Genomic DNA, 20,944 nt, shown 5'->3' with positions numbered 1-20,944 from the left:
ATATTCCAATAATGGGGCTTTACATCTGTAGACCTGTTTGCATCAGCAACAAACCACAAATGCCCACTTTTCTGCTCCAGGGCAGGACAAGCACCCAAGTCACTAGGGAATGCCTTCCTCATCTCATGGGACACATCACTCATGTACGCATACCCTCTGATACTTCTAATCTCACAAGTCATTCAGCTAGAAAAGTCAGTGAAATCAGTGCAGTGATGGCAGAGCCCCCTTACTCCATGCTTACTAAAGAAAAGGTCACATTGCGACCACATCCAAAATTCCATTTAAGTCAACCCATACAGCTTCCCATGTTTTACCCAAAACCACGTGGGACCTCACAAGAGATCATCCTACATAGACTGGATGTCAGATGAGCCATAGCGTTTTACTTAGAAAGAACTAAACCCTTCCAGAAATCTCCAAGATATTTATTTCCACAACAGAATGCTCCAAGAGATGTGCAGTATCAACCCAGAGACTAAATGGATGTCTACTTGTATCCAACTCTGCTATCAACTGCATAACAAGGAACCCCCATCGGGGATCTGATCCCACTCTACACCTGCCATTGCTACATCTATAGGCTTCCTGAACAATGTCCTTGTGATAGACATATTCACATGGGCCTCAGAGCACATGTTTGCAAAACACTACATTATCACTTAGTCCTCTAGGTCAGACACTATATTGAAAATATTCATCAGGTTATCTGTCATGCTGTGCATAATTTACTTTAATAATATTTGCTAAATCACTAAAAGCTTATTTATATTTCATCATGGATTCCCTCCTTCATAATCCACTTTCTTCATGATCTTGGTGTGAAGGAGCCAAGCTGAATTTGTGAGATCACAAATACACTCCATGACAACAAGCTTGTGGTGTCAGAAGTACAGGCTTAGTAATTCATTGTAGGATCAAGTAGGATGAGAAGCTGAGCTGGGAAGGGAATGAGAAAATTCTTATTAAAACATGTATATTGTACTTTAAGTCATAACAAAGGGAACACAGAAAAAAACCTACCCATGTAAATGTCCATCTGCTGTTTTGATCTGTGTCAAATGCTGATTTATATACCCTTTATGCATTCTCTAAACTGTCAGTTTAATACATCAGTACCTCCTTCACCTGTGTTAATAAACTTTTGCTGTCCATAAGTCTCTAAAATGGAAAGCAATGTATATTTCACTTTTTAAAAACATATAGCATAGAAACTTTCAAATCTGGTAAAATAGTCATTTTTAATTACAATAAACCACACAACACATTTTTATTAAGATAAACAAACCATAAAATGTGTTGGTTATTATGTGAAAAGCATGAGTTCCACATTGATACTCGGCACAAGACTGTTAAGTTCTTAAAAGCAAAACAGAAAACAAAGTCGATTTTAATTCTGCAGTGCACCTCAGATAAATTATAAATGGTTAATTAGCATACTATAAAAGGTAATGTATCTACTACTGAACTAATTACTATACTCAGTGTATACTCCATTATTTTCTGCTGCTAGACTCTGTGCAGATTAGTGACATGTCTCTAGAGTGCATCCTGCATTAGTAACAAACTTGGGCAATAACGTACCTTAAAGATGCAGTCCTACAGCTTTTGCACAGCAAAAATTGGGTGTGAAACATGAATTCATATTTTTTTCATAGTCTTCTATGCCAAAAATGTTTTATTACTACAGTTCTTTTTGTGTAATATTGAGCTAAACGATGAGAGCTATCAGAAATATCTTTTATATGCATTATCTATGGGTCTCATATCCTTGATCAGTGTCAGTATTGTCTTTCATCTTGATTGTTTGTCAGTATTTCTTTTGAAATCCGTGTCATTTAGTGTGTGTTCCTTATTTTTCCATTCTGTTGCAATTTCAGAACATGTAACCTCTAATGCCAGCGATAGTGAAAGTAGTTACCGTAAGTGTTATAAGTTCCTTCTTTATTTTGAATCCTTGTTACTACCTTTTAGTTTGGATTTATCTGGGTATTTTTTCCCAGATATTCATGTGATACATAAAATAAGATCACCTAATCAGTTCCAACTGAAATCCATATTTATCTGCTCAGATGAGTTGCTGAGAAATTTTCTGTTTATATCACTGATAGTACTCAGGCCTTGTCAAAACAAAGTTTCACCATTTTTACTTAAATAGATTTTTACTAACACATTTAGTTGAACTGATGTGAACCCCTTGTAGACATTCTTATTTTGATATGAGTGACTAATTGACTTAAACTGAATCAAAATCAGCTTGGTTTAAACTGAAGTGAGGTGGTCCACTTGTTCTTTTGTACTAGTTTAACTAAATCAGTTTAAAATTTCACCTTTGGTTAAACTGGTGCAAATTTCTTCTGTAGACAAGCACTTAGTAAGTTTTGTACTAACAATGTAAGCTGATAAATTCAAGGCGTTAATTGCATGCTTAAATATGAAGTACTTGTTTTAAAAATGTGATATGTGAATATCTTTAATGAAAGTGAGGGTGAGTTAGTGTTCATTTCTCCTTCTCTTTGGGCTTTTACTTAGTAATTTTGTCAAATAGGGCTGCTTATTTTGAGTTGTCTTCAAAGGCTATACAATGGATGACTAGTATTTAGCACCAGAATTAATGTTGTTAAATGAAACCCCTGGACTGTGTCATTCTAACTGTATGATACTTTTAAAGACTAGACTGAGTTGAAGTGTAATTGTTTTTATTACAGTAGCACCTTAAGGCCCAGACAGGGATTTAGGGCCCCATTGTGCTACGCACTGTACAAAGTTGTGTTAAAAAGATAGTCTCTTTCCCAAAGTGATTACTATTCAGGGCTTCGATCCTGCAATTTATTTCATGTAGACAGACCCCCCAACCCTTCCCTCAACAAAATTACTAAGGCTCCAAGCAGTTACAGGAGTGTCCCAAACACAGTGATTTGCAGGATCAAGACTTAGTGTACAATAGAACAGATAGATGAAACATACAGGAAATTGATAAGAGCTGAAGAACCAGATAACAGACAGGCATACCTTAGCACTGTGAGTTTGAGCCAGGGCTCACCACCTGTTGTCTGTTTGCCAAGTATAAATTCCTGAAAGGTATTTTAGGAACTGTTGTGTTAGAGTTTGGACAGAAGGTGGGGGAATAGGTCAAGAACAGGTAAATGAGTTTGGGAGCTTTGCATCCTTTTAAACAGACACTGCCAAGTCAATTCTGGCACAAAACTAAATGTTACTAATAGGAATATCATTAATAGAAAACATTTTAAGCAAACAAGTATTCTCTGGTTTGCAACCTTGATATTGCTGCACTCTTGAGAAAATGACAGTGAAATTGATAAGAAGCTATTAACAAAAGTGAAACTGACTAGTCTTTGTATTGTAGAAACAGAGTAACACAAAACAGAAACAGCAAGGATGAAGAAAAGTTAACTGATTGGTAATGTTAGCCACATAAGTAAATTTACTCTTAAAAAAACTAGGTTTTATTAACTGGACAGTGTCTCTTGAAAGCTGCTGTTTTCTTAAGTTTTCCAGTCACTCATCAGTGCTTCTGTTTTGTCTTTATGATAGGTGATTCGTTATAGGTGATATGTGGGCTTTATTCGTCATTGGCAAAAACTCTATGCACGTTATAAATGTTCTGTTGAATTTCTTGGCAGAATGTGTAATTCTAAGCAATAATTATTTTTATTAAAGTTACCTCTTTAATTTCTTCTTACTGCTGTCTAATATGAAAGTTATCTTGATTACAGATGAGTATGGTTGTTCAAAAGGTCCATTCTATTAATATCTGTTTTTCTAAAGTGTTCAACAGTATTGACAATATATACTTTTTGCCCTCAACCAATGGGTTGTTTATATTTGCTACTGCTGTTTCTGTTTAATGTTTTGCTTAACTGATTTTTGACTTTATAGGAAAGTGATTTTTTTCAAAAAGTATTTGATTACATATTAGCTTGAGTCCCTCATAGCTGAGTTGATAGTTGAGTGACTTTGTTTCTCTCTCAAGCCTAAAAGAGATTCTGAAAATATATACTGTCTTTCTCTAAATCCATTTGCATGAGTTTCTTTTTGAGGTGTTCAGTTTTCCAAGTTGCATGTTTTTTATCTTAACTATTAAGAAAAAATTTCAAATTGATATGCATTCATCTATTGCTATAATAGACTCAGACCACAAAGTAAAAAATCTAAAATAAAGGACAGTTCTTCTTCAAGTGATGGTCCCTATGTGTATTCCACACGTGGGTATCTATGCGCCTGAGTCCAGAAATTCGAGCAAGCAGAATCCACAGTTGCGCAGTAGTTCTCTTTGTGCTCCAGATTGAGGACATAAAGGGGCAGTGCGAATCAATGTCTCTCCACTTCCTCATTAGTGCCACATGACCTGAGTTGGAATCCCATGTCCATTTCAGTCTTCCTTTTTTGTGAAACAATAATATAATTTGTAAATAGTTTAGCAGTTAATATTTTATTATTTTATAATTTACAGTTACGCCTCACTTCGGGATGCTTCTCCCTCCGAAGGGGGATCATGCCAAAAGTTCCAGGGTACAAGAACTATCTCCCCTGTTCCGATTCCTTCTCCATCAGAGATGACCGGTGGTGCTGCTTTTATTGCCTTGAGATATTGCCACAAAGTGCAGTATCTGCCATTCTTTCCCTCTCTGAACTCGGGAGGGAGGAGAGCTCCGTCTGTGGATGCACCTCATGGAGAAGGCTATGAAACCCCATTCAGGTTCAGGCCAGGGAGACACCCCATCTCCACCCCATACAACAGCCTCAAATAATGAGCAGTACCCCTCTAGCACAAGCTCCAGAGTTGAGGCAAAAACTCTTAAGCTTAGCAAGCCCTCTCACAAGAGTAGGGGACATGAACATAGTCATATTTCTGTCCAGATATGTCTCTGAGGGAGGATCTTTCTCCATCTCGGTCAAAGTCAGTGAATCCTAAATCTTCTATCCAAGAATGAAGGGCATGAAAGAAGAAGAATCTGATGTTATTGGTTCTGGCTTTGGATCCATCCTACAAACCTGAGGAGTGGAACCTAATACATCTGTCTGGGATTTCAATGCTGGGATCCCATCCAACATTCTCCATGCAAGATTCCCTAAACACTAGACCTATGGATGACTTTGATCCACTGGTACCTTCCTCAGGAGCCCCCCCAGGTACCAAGGATAGGGTGACCAGATGTCCCAATTTTATAGGGACAGTCCAGATTTTGGGGTCTTTTTCTTATATAGACTCCTGTGATCCCCCACCCTGTCCTGATGTTTCACATTTGCTGTCTGGTGACCCTAACCAAGGAGGACCGAAACCTTCACCTCGCTGGAGGGTATCTTCACTTTGCCCTGCCCACAATCTCCCTTGCTATCAGATCCAGCTCTTCGTAGAGAGATCCCTGCACCCAGGGAAACCACCCTGAGGGCAGGAATGTCAGCCACTATGATGTGTATAACTAACATCCTCCCACTGGTTCCGTCTGTGCTGCCAGTAGAACAGATGCCTATCATCTTGTCAAGTGAATGTGACGCTCCTGATGAAACTCCTCCACCCACCCCCAAAAGGAGAGCAAGGCTGGTCGGAGATCAAAGAAGGTATTGGAATCTCCCACCTCCTTCCAAATATGATTTTCCAGGGGACTGCTACTACCTGATGCCATTGGTTCCTCCTCCTCTGGATGATCTCTCCTTGTCTTATTGGGGCTTGTATGGATCCTACAACAGAGACCTGGGATGTATGCAGGAATCAGACAGACCCTCCTCTCCTAACCAGTAACAACTGGCTCCACCAGAATTTGTGGAGGAAGAAGACATCAAGCCAGGTCTGACTGGTAAGTCATCCTCCTCACTGGATTGAACCAGTTGCCCCTTTATCCCACTGTCCACCTAATGTTCACAGACTGTACCAGGAGTTGTTGCAGAGGGTAGCAGCTGAGCTGCAGATACATCACAGAGAGATTCAAGACACATAGCAGGGTCTATTGGATACCTTTCAGCCCTCTGGCCTTTCAAAGGTGGCCCTTCCAGGTAATCAAGCCATCCTGAAATTCACCAGATCAATGTGGCACACACCTGCCTTTTGTTGCCCTACCCCAAAGAGAGCTGAGAAATGGTATTTTGTACCAGCAAACGAGGCTGAGTCCATATTTACCCATCCAGCTCCCAACTCCATATTTACCCATCCAGCACCCAACTCCTGTGCAATCATCAACAGAGAAGTCCAGGGCTCAGTATTCCAAGAATTGCACAGCTGCTAAGGTCACTAAATGCCTCTTCCTTTTGGGTAGGAAGATATTCTCTTCAGCTAGTCTCTAATTCAGAGCTGCCGACTACCAAGCAATGATGCAAAATATGATTTCCTTAATTATGCCAAATGTACAGAGTTTAAAGGTAAACTTTCTTAGCAAGACAGGGCCCAGTTCCAAGCCCTCATTGTCAAAGGCAGGCTGATGACCGAAACATCACTTCAACAGGCAGTTGACACAGCTGATACTGTCTCTAGAGCCATCACCACAGCTGTAGTCCTAAGGAGTTATGGTTGCAATCTTCAGGGTTCCCCAGGGATATCCAGAAAACCATCAAGCACTTTTCCTTGGTGAGTCTAACCTTTTTAATGCAAAGACTGAGAAATCTTTGCACACTCTAAAAGACTCTGGAACAACCTTACACTCCCTGGACATTTACACCCCGGCCCCAAAAAGGAAACATCATAAGCAACAATATAGACCCAGACCACCTCCTTAGGTGTCCTAATGCTCACATGAACCTCCATGTAAGAAGCAAAGGACTCAAAGACCCAGATAGATGGCTTCTTTTACCTTTACAACCACCACCCAATATTCAAGGGGTTCTTTAGATTATACGATTGAGGACTGCATGCTGACATTGATGCCCTGCCTCATTACTCCCCCGCCTTTGGTGGTCACCTTACCACTTTGCTCTCAACTGGACAGAAATAACTATAGGCAGGTGGGTACTAGACATCATAACCACCAAAGCTGTGCAATCAAGTTTATCTTGCCTCCCCACCACAAACCACCTTCTCGGGGACCACTCTTATGAGGAAATCTCTCATCTTCAGAAAGAGGCTTTAGAACCAATTCCTCCTCAGTATCAGGGGACTGGGTTCTACTTGCCAAATTTCTTGGTCCCAAAGAAAATCCAGTGGATGGAGACTGATTCTTGACTTACACCAGCTGAATGTATTCATCTGAAAATGGTCACACTGGCATCAATAATCCCCTCTCTGGAAGAGGGCACGTGGTTTGCAGCCCTCAAGGTGGAGGATGTTCATTTTCAGATATTCACCTTTCCCACAGAAAGTTTCTTAGATTCCTCATTGGGCAGGACCACTTTGAATTCAGGGTCCTTCCATTCACACTAGCTGCATCACCCAGAGTCTTCACAAATGTCCTTTCAGTAGTAGCAGCTTGGATGAAATGAAATAGTTTTACTGGCTTTCTGTATCTCAGTAACTGGCTTCTGACAGGCAGGTCCATCACAGAAGGCTAGTCAGCAACACCATTCCTACTCCATCTTCCCTGGGAATTTCCATCAACTACAAAAAGTCTACTCTGAGCCCCGGAGGATCTTAGACTTCATAGGAGCAACCTTGGATTTGACTGCAGCAAGAGCATATCTTCCCACTGAGAGATTCCTCATCATGAGCAATCTAATAAAACACATCACTTTGACATTCTGCACTCCAAAGCACCCCATATTTATCATGATGATGAGTCACTCCCAGAGTGCAACCTGGAATTGGGGTACCACTGAGCCCTCTGACTCACCAGCCTGGGTTCCCTCTGACACTGTGCTGCTGTGACAAGCTGCAGACCGCTCCCAGTCCTATACTCCCACCAGCAGTCACACAGGCAGGGATATCCCCAGCTGCAGTTACATGCAGGCTCTGGCCAGCCACTGCATGAATCAACAATAGAGAGGTTATTACCCTTTCTAATACCGCCAGCTCCCCAGCCTAGGACCCCAGAGCTGTACTGTGCTGTCCTGGTCAAAAACCTGACCCGTATGAATTTATTACCCAGTTCAGCCCTCGCTCGACATGAAGAGGAATATGCACAACACCTTTGTTAACTGAGCTGAGATTTTTCCCAAACACTTCATTCAAAAACACACTGGTTAAAATAAAACAAAACAAGTTAAAATCTATCTTTCTGTAGTTAATTAGGTGATTATAAGTGATAGCAAACAGATCAAAGGAGATTACCTAGGAAATAAACAAAACTGCAATCTAAGCCTAATATACTAGATAGGCTTTGAATCGGCAGTATCTCACCCTGACTAATGATACGATCAGTCCACCAAGCTGCCATACACAGACTAGAAATCACTTTAGCCTGGAATCAGCCCTTCCCTCAATTCAGGCTTTGATCATCAGGTGTTTCCAGGTGTTCTCTTGTATGGGGATTGAGCCTCTGAAATGATGTCATGCCCCATCTTTTATAGTCTCTCCATATGGCAAGACTCTACCCTTTGTTCTAAGCCAAGTTTCCAGCCCCTTTGTGGGAAACTACAGGTACCAAAATGGAGTTAAATGTCATGTGGTCTGGCCACATGCCCTTGCATGCATTGCTGAGTCATAGCAGCTATTATCCATAGGCTGTCTGAGGATATGCTCTTCCAAGATCCACTGTCTTTGCTGATTGGCTATTAGCACTATCTAGCTTCTTCATTGTTATATCTGAAAGGCTAGTTGTGGATGTTTCCAACTTCACAACATATTTCAGTAACACATGCACAGCAAAACTTTACAGCTTTGTATACAATGACAGCACGTACAATCCAACAAAATATTCATGTTTAGCAGATCAAGACTTTGAGAATGATACCTCACAAGGCATATTTTGTACAAAACATATCATCATTACATCACCACGGTAAGCATGGGGTGCTTTGGTGTGGAGAATGTCACATCACCCTTAAACCTCATACCACTATCAGGACTTGCCTTTCCAACTTTGGCCACATGGACTCATGAATCCACATTACACCCGTTGCCAGGCTCCAACTCTGCTGTTTACAGACCTGGCTTCAATCCATCTACTCACCAGAAAAAGATAATGTCAGTGTCAAAGTAACAGTTCCAGCCAAGGTTTTTGTGTCTCTCACCTGGTGGACAAAGCTGGAGAAATTTGGGATGGGATTTCCTTTCCTGACCCGACCCTTGTATCAGAGGCAACTGTGGTCGGATGCCTCCATATTGGGTTGGGGAGCTCTTACGAACAATCATACCACACTAGGATTTGGACCCATTAAGAGACTGGGATGTACATCAGCTTACTGGAACTAAGGGCAGTCCGTTGGACTTGCAGTGCATTCCTTCCGCTCAGCCAATCCTGTCACATGCAAATAATATCAGATACCATGTCAACTGTGTTCTGTGTAAACAAGCAGGGGGAACATCCTCTGAAAACATCCACTCAGCGGCAGTCAAAACAGCAAACAGAATGCTGGGAATAATTAGGAAGGGGATAGAAAATAGGACAGAAAATATCATGTTGCCTCTATATAAATCCATGGTACGCCCACATCTTGAATACTGTGTGCAGATGTGGTCTCCCCATCTCAAAAAAGATAAATTGGAGTTGGAAAAGGCTCAGAAAAGGGCAACAAAAATGATTAGGGGTATAGAATGGCTTCCATCTGAGGAGAGATTAATAATACTGGGACTTTTCAGCTTGGAAAAGAGACGGCTAAGGGAAGATATGATTGAGGTCTATAAAATCTTGACTGGTGTAGAGAAAGTAGATAAGGAAGCGTTGTTTACCATTTCTCATAACACAAGAACTATGGGACACCAAATGAATTAATAGGCAGCAGGTTTAAAACAAATAAAAGAAAGTATTGCTTCACACAACGCACAGTCAACCTGTGGAACTCCTTGCTAGAGGATGTTGTGAAGGCCAAGACCATAACTGGGTTCAAAAAAGAACTAGATGAATTCATGGAGGCTAGGTTGATCAATGGCTACTAGCCAGGATGGTCAGGAATGGTGTCCCTAGCCTCTGTTTGCCAGAAGCAGGGAATTAGCGACAGGGGATGGATCACTTGATGATTACCTGTTCTGTTCATTCCCTCTGGGGCACCTGGCACTGGCCATTGTCGGAAGACAGGATACTGAGCTAGATAGACCTTTGGTCTCACCAGTAGGACCATTCTTATTTTCTTAAACAAGATCCCTCCCTCTTTGTGTGGAGATACACCAACTCCAGATGTTGACTATCAGATATCACATCACTCTCTTAGCAGTGTATCTACTAGGCATGTAAAACTCCCTAGCAGACACTCAGCAGATATTTTTTAACAGACCATGAATGGGAGATTCACAGTTTTGTTCTCAACATCTTCAGCCAGTGGGAAAAACACTGTCATGGGATCTGTTTGCCTCAAAAGAGAACATAAAACTTCTCTTTTACTGCTCCAGAATGCTCTGGGCTGAGGCTCAAAGGGCAGTCCCCTTCTGTTACCCTGGAGGGACCTCCTATCCCATCTTTCTGATACCACAAGTCCTGCAAAAGATCTGTCATGACAGAGCTCAGGTCATCCTTATTGAGCTCAGTTGGTCAAGTCCCGGCTGATTCTCAGACCTCCTGAGAATTTTGACCTGTCCATCCATCGACATCTGACCATTTCTGGATCTATTGATTTAACACAATGGCACAATAAGGCATCCCAAATCGGTGCCAGTGCAACTCAAGGCCTGGTACTGTAGTTGGATGGACATCAGATGTACAGCATTCATGTTCAATAGCAGTTCAATCCATCCTCAACCGGAGCAGAAAGGATTCGACTATAAAATATTATTAAGCCAAATGAAAACATTTCTCCTCTTGGTCATGACAACACCAGTTATCTCCAGAGTCCGCTGGGATCCCGGCTATCCTAGATTACCTACTTACCTTTAAGATGTCAGGTCTCTCTCTCAGTTAGCTATGGGTTCATCAGGCAGCAATCAGTGCTGTTCCTCCTCCTATTGAGGATCACACTGTTTTCACTCATCCTATGACATCTAGATTCCTTTAAGGACTTACTAAATCTTTTCCACAATTGGTAAGGCCAGTGTTTCAGTGGGCCCTCAACCTCGTTCTGTCAGCTCTCACCAAACCTTTTTGAATTATTAGCCACCCGTTCTATGTCCCATCACAGGATGAAAGTTGCCTTCCTAGGCCCTATCACATGAACAAGAAGGGTGAGCAAGCCGGGAGCACTCATGGCAGATCCATCATTTACTATTATTCATAAAGCAAAGCTCTCTCTTTGCCTTCACCCAAAAATTCACCCCAAAGTAATTACAGAGTTTCTTATCAGTCAAACTAACCACTTACCAGTATTTTTTCTAAAGCTGCCAGCCTCCAGTGAGGAGTGCATCAGACAGGCACTATCCTTTTATATGCAAAGAACAAAAACAATTAGAAAAACACCAGGATTTTTTATTACCATAACAGAGAGGTAGAGAGTGAAGCTGTATCTGTCCTGAGGCTCTCTAAATGGATTTCAGCCTGCATTACCCTTTGCTATCAACTATCTCATATTCTCCCCCTCCCTGCCACAGAGGGCATGAGAGCCAGGGGTACCACCGGGGCGGGGGGGAGGGGGCGGAAGGCGAGGGGGCAAAGCCCTCCCCCACACACACTGTCCCCAGGCTGGTGTCCCCAGGCTGGTTGTTCTGCTGCTGGGGCCTCAGAGGCAGAGCGGTGTTGAACAGGCAGGTCTCCTTTCCCCGCCTAGGGAGAACAGCAGCAGCAGAGGAGCTCTGGCTGCTACTACTGATGGTCAGCAGGTGTGGTGCTGCCTTTCTAGGTTTCCCTGCATGCTGTACATAGAGAAAGGGTAATGCAAGGACTTGGAGCTGGCTCTGGAGGTGCTGGTTCTGAGAAAGGGGTACTATAGTGTTGGCCTGGGGAACAGTGTTGCCACTGCCAGGCCTCTTTTACTGCACAGCCTGTGCAGGTGCCTCCCAGGATTTTGCTGCCATCTCCTAGTAGTACCTGAGGCAGCATGAGGCAGGGCTGGGCTGGCTTAGTCCCAGGCATTTGGCTGGAATGAAGGGCCAGCCTGACCACCAGAGGATGCTACCGTGGAGTGGGAGGATGGCACAGAAATCCACCAATTTGGGGCTCTGAATTACATCTGTTAAGGCTCGTCCCCTACCCTTCTTGGCTCACCCAACTCCAGCCTCTATACCCACACCCCAGCCTCTGGGTGTCTACCCCAACATCATCTCTCTGCTGGGATCTCCCTCTCCCCTGCCAATTCTCTTGATCCTATTCCACACCCCCAGCCCTAAACTCCACCTCCTGCCCCGATGGCCTCCATACCAGGTGTGGATTTTAGTCACACCCCTACCCCACAAAACAAGACACTCCCATCTGCTGCAAAATTGCCGTTTTAGTTAGCATGCAAAGCTGATGCTATTTGGTAAAATTTCGGGAAATGGGTAAATTTTTTATACTTCACCACCTGCTTGAGATCCCAAGTGATGCCCTAGTGACAGCCCATTCTACCAGAGTACAGGCAACCTCTACAGCATCTTTGTGAGATATACCTTTAGTAGAAAAATATAGGGCAGCTACCTGGAGCTCATTACAAGCTTTTACAAGACACTGCTTTGGTCCAGTCTTCTACCACAGATACAGCTGTGGCGACAGCAATCTTGCAGAAAGCCATAACATCTGCATCCCACCATTTCCTCTTTGAATACTTCCTACTTATCTCCCACGTGTGGAATACATGTAGAGGCTATCACTTGAAGAAGAAATGGAGGTTGGTTACTTACAACTGGAATGGTGGTTCTTCAAGATGTGTGGTCCTCTACCCACCATCTGTCCCCTCTGGTGTGGATCACATCTAGATTTGCGATAAGAAAAGGAACTGGACAGGTGTCAGTCTGCGCTGCTCTTTATGCCCTCAGTTCAGAGCACAAGAAAATTTATGGCATGTATGTGGACCAACAGACTGTATTTGCTAGAATTTCCAGACTCAGGTGCCTGGTGCCCATATGCACCCATGTGTGGAATACAGATAGGACCACATATCTTGAAGAACCTCCAGTGAGAGGTCAGTAATGTCCATTTCCTCTGAAATGACAAATTTTGTGTTTTTTTAAAAAAAAGCATGCTCTCTGCTTTGAAATAAAAGAGGGTGGGGGATATTTATAGCAATATATAAATTTAGAAAGACCTTCAGATGTCATCCATGCTATACAATTGTAGCAGGATTAGGGTCACTTATTACACATGAATGTGTATAATGAACTTCAGTGAGTTCTCCAAAAATTAGCCAAGCAAGTTATTAGTTGTCTTAGTTGAATATTCAAAAGGACATCTTATTTAAAGAATAATTAATGTATAATCTGAATTGCTAGCTTTTGAATTTTTAATTTTATAGTCTGTCAATTAGCTGACATGATTAAGAGATTTTAATAAAATATTATTGTGAAAGATTTTCATCATGTTGAACACTAAACTCTTTAATAGTGCAGTGATGGCAGCTGAAGTATATTTCATATGCTTGCATTTGACATTTAAATGCCTGCAGCTATTGAAGGTCAATATTAAGTTATGTTTTTTCTCATTCACTGCTGATGTGCTTTACGGAGCTGAGAACGGTCTCAGTATTTACATCTTTCCAAGTTCAAATTTAAAATTCCTTTTTCATAAATAAAATGTGTTGTTAAACATTATTTTTCAGATACAGTATAAAAACGCCTTTTCTTAATTGAGAACTGTACTATATACAGCTATTTTGGCTAAATATCAATTTATGAAAAATCTTATGCAACAGCTTAAGACAGTCATACAGGTTTGGGGCATTTTTTGTTTAAATGTAAAACAAGAAAATCTACAGTCTAAATATTGACTATCTAGTGTGGAAAGGATCTCAATGCAAGTGCTTCTGCGTCTAGCAGTGAATGACAGCATGCATGCATTGTGTTCAGTAAAACATTTGCAAGAGCATTTAATAGTGCCTAAAACTTCACTTATCTCATGCTTGATGTAAATTAAATATGCTAACATTTCCCATAAAAATCTTCATGCTGTAACTAAGTTTATTTACACTTTATGTATTTAATAAAACAGGTATGTCCATTTTATAATGAAATTTTTGTTTGGCTTATATTTGTGATTTTCTGATTGTAGCACTCTATAGAGAACTTCCTTCATCAGTATAATCATGACATATTTTGTTGAGGATTGTCTGATCTAATTTTCTTTCATTAAATGACTAAAGTTTTCTACATGTATGCCAATTTTTTTTAAAACAAAAGCTACTTACCACTTCAGCAAATTTCCTTACATATGTGCTTGAATTTTTAGGTGGCCAAGAAGAATACGTCTTGTCTTATGAACCAGTCAGCCAACAAGAAGGTTGTAGAACCTATTAAATTTAAAAAAAAAATACATTTATTAAGATATCAAAAAGTTCCAAGTATCAGGATGTAGCCGTTTTAGTCTGTGTCCACAAAAACAACAAGGAGACCACTGGCATCTTAAAGACTAACAGATATATTTGGGCATAAGCTTTCGTGGGTAAAAAAACTCACTTCTTCAGACCCACGAAAGCTTATGCCCAGATAAATCTGTTGGTCTTTAAGGTGCTACCAGACAAAATGTTCCAAGTGTCTCTAGACACTGACATTACACTTAACACCCTAAAAATCTATTATATAGTACATGAATTAAAATATTATGCCAGTACATACGTTGTAATGCTATTAATACTAATGAGTGCCCGTCCCTAGTAATATCTATACACCACTGACTTTACACAGGGATAATTTATTTTTAAGAGTTGTATCTGAATTTGAATCCCGTCAGATCATAGAGCTTGATTACTTGTTTTTAAATACTCTAATATCTTCCTATCATAGAATATTAGGGTTGGAAGAGACCTCAGAAGGCCATCTAGTCCAGTCTTCTGCTCAAAGCAGAACCAACAGCAACTAAATCATCCCAGCCAAGGCTTTGTCAAGCCAAGCCTTAAAAACCTCTAAGGATGGAGATTCCACCACCTCCCTAGGTAACACATTCTAGTGCTTTACCACCTTCCTAGTGAAATAGTTTTTCCTAATATCCAACTCAAACCTCCCCCACTGCAACTTGAGACCATTGCTTCTTATTCTGTCATATGCCACCACTGAGAACAGCCGAGCTCCATCCTCTTTGGAACTCCCCCTTCAGGTAGTTGAAGGCTGCTATCAAATGCCCACTCACTCTTCTCTTCTTCAGACTAAATAACCCCATTTCTCTCAGCCTCTCCTCATAAATCATATGCCCAGCCCCCTAATCATTTTCATTGCCCTCCGCAGGACTCTCTCCAATTTTCCACATCTCTTCTTCAGTAGGGGGACTAAAACTGGGCACAATACTCCAGATGAGGCCTCATCAACATCGAATGGAGGGGAATTATCACGTCCCTCGATCTGCTGACAATGCCCCTACTTATACAGCCCAAAATAACATTACCCTTCTTGGCAGCAAGGGCACACTGTCGACTCATATCCAGCTTCTCATCCACTGTAACCCTTAGGTCCTTCTCTGCAGAACTGCTGCCTAGCCATTCAGTCCCTAGTCTGTAGCAGTGCATGCGATTCTTCTTTCCTAAGTGCAGGACTCTGCACTTGTCCTTGTTGAACCTCATGGGATTTCTTTTGGCCCAATCCTCCAATTTGTCTAGGTCACTCTGGACCTTATCTCTACCCTCCAGCTTATCTACCTCTTCACTCAGCTTAGTGTCATCGGCAAACTTGCTGAGGGTGCAGTGAATCCCATCATCCAAATCTTTAATAAAGATCAGAGGAGTAGCTGTGTTAATCTGGATCTGTAAAAAGTGACAGAGTCCTGTTGCACGTTATAGACTAACAGACATATTGGAGCATAAGCTTTCGTGGGTGAATACACGTGCATCCGACGAAGTGGGTATTCACCCACGAAAGCTAATGCTCCAATACGTCTGTTAGTCTATAAGGTGCCACAGAACTTTGTTGCTTTTTAATAAAGATGTTGAACAAAACCAGCCATGGGACCGACCTCGGGGGTACGCCACTTGATAGCAGCTGCCAACTAGACATTGAGCCATTGATCACTGTCTGTTGAGCCCGACAATCTAGCCAGCTTTCTATCCATCTTATAGTGCATTCATCCAATCCATACTTTTTTAACTTGCTGTCAAGAATACTGTGGGAGACCATATCAAAAGCTTTACTAAAATCAAGATATATCACATCCACTGCTTTCCCCATATCCACAGAGCCTGTTATCACATCATAGAAGACAATTAGGTTGGTCAGGCATTTCTCCCAGCCATTACCTCTCTTGTGTGGAGACCAATGCCTTACACTGAAATATTCCCAGCAAGCCAGTTTGCCTGTAGGCCAGCACCTGTGCTTTGTTTTCTCTCTCTGAGGGCATTGCCAGCAGTTACAAGTTACTACGCAGCTCTTTCTAAGCAAGAACCTTTATTGTTAGGGTAAAATTATTGGAGAGAACATTTTTTTTTAAAAAAGGAAGTTCTGATACACATGCTGAAAGCTTACAAGAGGTTACCCATCTCTCTTATAAGGCCCCAATAGGCCAAAGTCTTTCCAAGCCTTCCACAAGAGTTGAGGGCCCTTGGACAAGAAGGTCTTGTCCATTTGCTGTATCAGAAAGAAGGCACTGAGTCAGTTTAAATCTGGCTTTAAATCAAAAGCCCTTTCTTTATCTGTTGGTGTCTGCAAAATCCAGTTTGAACCAGTATATGCAACCCTCCTCAGAGAATGGTACCTCTCTGGAGGTATTTAAGACCTAAGTGATTCACTTTAATCACCTCGCACTGGTCATAGTTCCTAGTAGAGCTGTGGCAACTCTTCCTGCCATCCCAGAGTTGCGTATATAAACCATTCATACACGTAATACAATTTGGTCCCCAAAGATATTACATGCAGATTTAATATCTTATCAGACTCAACATCCTGCAGGTCCCATTGTTCTCAGAATAGCAAGTCTGACAATATAGCAACTATATTTAGATTCATAAATGTCGCTGTTGGATGATGAGCTCTTTTGAAATCTTGCCCTTTAGTACGTAAATAAGTAATCAATTTTTCCAAGCTGTGGAGCACTCAGCAGCTCATGTTGACTTCAGTATAGATTTACTCCTGAGGACATTCTGTGTCAAAAAATTAAAAATTCTATGCATAATATTTTAAAATTCTGCTAGTTTTATTTGTTAATAAATAAAAAATAATAAAAATAACCCTGCAGCTCCTCGTCCCCCCCATCCCCGGGACATGGATTCACCCGTGTGGCTTCACCCGACCCTGACAAAGCACAAGGCCTGGGCTTGCCCCGGAAACACCCTAGGGCTCTGTGCCAGGCGCACCAGGTGTTGAGCACGCAGGCTCAGCCAAGCAGGACCAAGTGTGGAGGGGCTCAGTGTGGGGGGATCCAGGTGTGAGGTGAGAGGCTTCTCTGTGGGACAATGTGTGCAGGCAGCTGAGTGTGGCATCTAGGTGTGGGGGGATCTGGATGCACAGAGGCTCATTAGTGGGGTTCCAGGTGCAGGGGCAATGGGACTCTGCAGTGGCTTCCAGGTGAAGGTGGTTGGGGATCAGCCGGGGGCCTGGGTGCTGGGGGAGTGGGGCTTGGTGGGGTAGGGGGGGTCTGGGTGCAGCTATTTGGGTTCAGTGGTGTGGCTTATGCATGTGGGGGCTCAGGGTGTTGTAGGGGGTAGGGTCATCAGGGTGGCAGATTGAGTTCAGGGAGATCAGCAGGGGGTGGTCTGGGTGCAGGGGTGGGGATTGGGTGGTAGGGGATCTGGGTGCAGGGGGGCTCTAGATGCAGGGATTGAGGTTCAGTGGGGTGGCATTTGGGTATGAAGGGCTAGGAGGGGTCTGGATGTACCGGGTGAGGCTTGGCAAGGGTGTCTGGGTATTGGAAGTCCAGATGCATGGGGGTTGGGTGGATGGGGGAGCAGCTCCCTGTACAGTGACCCCCTCCCCCCACAGCTGAGAAGCTATGCGGTCAGGAAGCAAAGGAGGATGCTGAGCTTTCTGCAGCTAGGAGAGGGTTCTGTGGGTGGGTCTGACACAGCCCAAGCAATTCCTTGCAGGGGAAGAGGAAGTCCTCTTCTGCCTCCAGTCCGGCTGGGACTAGTAGCTGATCCTGGCTCAGGGTAGGAACCACTGGTTGGGGTGTCCCCAACCCTGCGGTGATTTATCTCTCTGCCGGCTACCTGAAACGATGTACCTGTGCTGCTAGGGAGTGGTGCATGACTGTTCTTGCAGCGTCCTTTTGTTACCCTGTCAGAAAGTCATTTTTCTGTGTGGAAGCAAAGAAATCTGCAGAGGACATGAATTCTGCACACACACAGTGAGACAGAATTCCCCCAGGAGTATAGATTGGCCTACAACCTTCAATAATTTCTCCCACCAGGAATAAATGTTCTGTTTCAACTGTGTCTTAATAAATTAGTTAGTCTCTAAAGTGCCACAAGTACTCCTGTATCTTAATGGTATAATATAATATAACTGTAATCTATAATCACAATTATAATAAAGCTTGTTTTGGTGAAATTTGAAGGTGTTTTAATGATCAGACTATAATGAAGAAAGTATATCAATCTATCTTTGACAGTCAATTACACTCGGCCAGTGATTGTTTTGGGACCCATGAAAGACAGAATAAATGATGATTTAATCTCAGAATTTCCAGACAAATTTGGATCATGTGTTCCACGTAAGTCCCAGCAAATACCATAGTGAATTTAATCAAATAAGTGCTGTCATAGTCCTTCCATGACCTCTCTGTGTTGAAGCTCAATAATTTTTATATTGTGACATGTCTTTACCTCCTAAAATTATTTAAGTGTTAAATTTGTATCCATTTCTCATTTAACAATTTTACACTATAAATGGAAGACATTCTCTGGAAATATTTGCTTTCAGGCATTGTAGAAAAGATTTAATTTGTGGTAAAAGTTGTAGTTTTCTGCATAAAGAGCTCTACTTATCTTTAAAGATACTACCAGACCAAAACGAGATTATGAGGTGGATGGCCGGGATTACCACTTTGTCACCTCTCGAGAGCAAATGGAGAAGGATATTCAGGATCACAAATTCATTGAGGCTGGCCAGTACAACAATCACCTTTATGGAACAAGTGTCCAGTCAGTGCGGGAAGTAGCAGAAAAGGTAAATCTAGTGCCAGTGTGTGACTTCCATTTTTTGAAATGATATTTTTAAGTTTCACAGCTATATGGGTAGGTCTTCATTTATATACCATGCTCCTCTGAACATGCATAATAAATAGCATAAATACTTAGAATTATAAACAGAGAATATGATCAAGTATCAGAGAGGTATCCATGTTAGTCTGGATCTGTAAAAGCAGCAAAGAGTCCTGTGGCACTTTATAGACTAACAGACGTATTGGAGCATGAGCTTTCATGGGTGAATACCCACTTCGTCGGATGCAAGACGAAGTGGGTATTCACCCACAAAAGCTCATGCTTCAATATGTCTCTTAGTCTATAAGGTGCCACAGGACTCTTTGCTGATTAAACATGGAATAGGAATGCTATAATTTATATATATACAACCAATTCTATCCACTATTTTAATACTATCATGTACAGAAAAACCTTGCTCCTTCACACACACACATCTATTTTCTCTAGCAAGGATTTAACAGAGTGATATAGCGATGTCTTATATTATTAAGATCTTGTCTATTCCCAAACAAAAAGTGCATTTAGTTACAGTTAAAGTTACATCAGGAACACACCTCACCCACCCAAAACCTTAAAAGAATGGAAATAAGAAGTTAAAGGGAGAAAGACCTCTGCATTTCTCTCAATGTTCATATTGCCTACAGTGCTCTCAGTAACGCAGTCCCAACACTTAGTAATCCATCTCTAATAAATACGAAAAAGCAAGACGTAGTCCATCTTCTTCAAACTTGCATTCTGCAGGTTTGGTTGATAAAGGTAACTGTAGAGATGTAATATACTTAAAGTTTTGAAAGGCACTTGACTTAGAACCACATGACATTCTGATTAAAAACTTAAGCACTGTACAATTTCAATAAAGTCCACAGTAGCTGGATTAAGAACTAGCTGACAGATTTCAAAAAATAGTAGTCAGAGGGCAGCTATAATCGAATGAAAATGTTCTTAGTGAAATTCCACAAAGATTAGTGATAGGCCTGACATTATTCAATATTTTTCACTGCAAATAAATATAAAATCAATGCAGGTAAAATTTGCAGATGATACAGAGATTGATGGAATGGTAAATAATGATGAAAACATGGCAGTTATATTCAATATTGGGGGGAGGGATAGCTCAGTGGTTTGAGCATTGGCCTGCTAAACCTAGGGTTGTGAGTTCAATCCTTGAGGGGGCCATTTAGGGATCTGGGATAAAAAACTGTCTGGAGATTAGCCCTGCTTTGAGCACGGGGTTGGACTAGATGACCTCCTGAGGTCCTTTCCAACCCTGATATTCTTTGATTCTAAGTGCTTGGTAACCTGTATCCATGCAAATAAAATGCATTTTAATATAGCCAAATGCATGAAAAGGATTTAGGGATCATAGTAAACGAACAACTCAACATAAGCTTCCAATACAATGCTGTGGCAAAACAAGCTAATCCAATCTTTGGCTCTATAAACACAGGAGCATTGTGAGCAAGAGTAGGGAAGTGATTTCACCACTGTATACAGAATAGGAGAGAGCAGTACTGGAGTACTGCATACAGTTCTGGTGTTCACATTCTAAAAAGAATGCCAAAAAAATTGAGAGTGTACAGAAAGAAAACACAAAAATTATTCAGGAGCTGCAAAAACGCCTTACTGTGTGAGATTTAAAGGGCTACATTTGTTTAGCTAATGCAAAAGAAAATTGAGAGTTGACTTGATTAGTGTATTAATGCCTTCATGGGAAGAAAATCTCAGG

General features: G+C 41.7%; 1 protein-coding gene across 34 annotated transcripts in view; it reads left to right on the top strand.

The window, feature by feature from the left end:
* The window catches only part of DLG1 (discs large MAGUK scaffold protein 1), a 408,238-nt gene that overhangs the window by 372,368 nt on the left and 14,926 nt on the right, over positions 1–20,944 (top strand). For 16 of the 34 annotated variants that reach the window (XM_075069015.1, XM_075069029.1, XM_075069024.1 and 13 more), the window contains 5 exons: positions 1,881–1,922; positions 3,723–3,758; positions 14,325–14,375; positions 18,624–18,725; positions 19,008–19,180. In XM_075069015.1, the coding sequence (XP_074925116.1) occupies positions 1,881–1,922; positions 3,723–3,758; positions 14,325–14,375; positions 18,624–18,725; positions 19,008–19,180 (404 nt within the window). The remainder of the gene's footprint in view (positions 1–1,880; positions 1,923–3,722; positions 3,759–14,324; positions 14,376–18,623; positions 18,726–19,007; positions 19,181–20,944) is intronic. The other 18 variants (XM_075069025.1, XM_075069021.1, XM_075069020.1 and 15 more) reach the window with 2 other exon arrangements.

This window comes from Chelonoidis abingdonii, chromosome 8, assembly GCF_003597395.2.
Source record: "Chelonoidis abingdonii isolate Lonesome George chromosome 8, CheloAbing_2.0, whole genome shotgun sequence".
Lineage (NCBI taxonomy): Eukaryota > Metazoa > Chordata > Testudines > Testudinidae > Chelonoidis > Chelonoidis abingdonii.
Note: the sequence above shows the minus strand (reverse complement) of the source record. Positions and strands in the feature narration are given on the sequence as shown.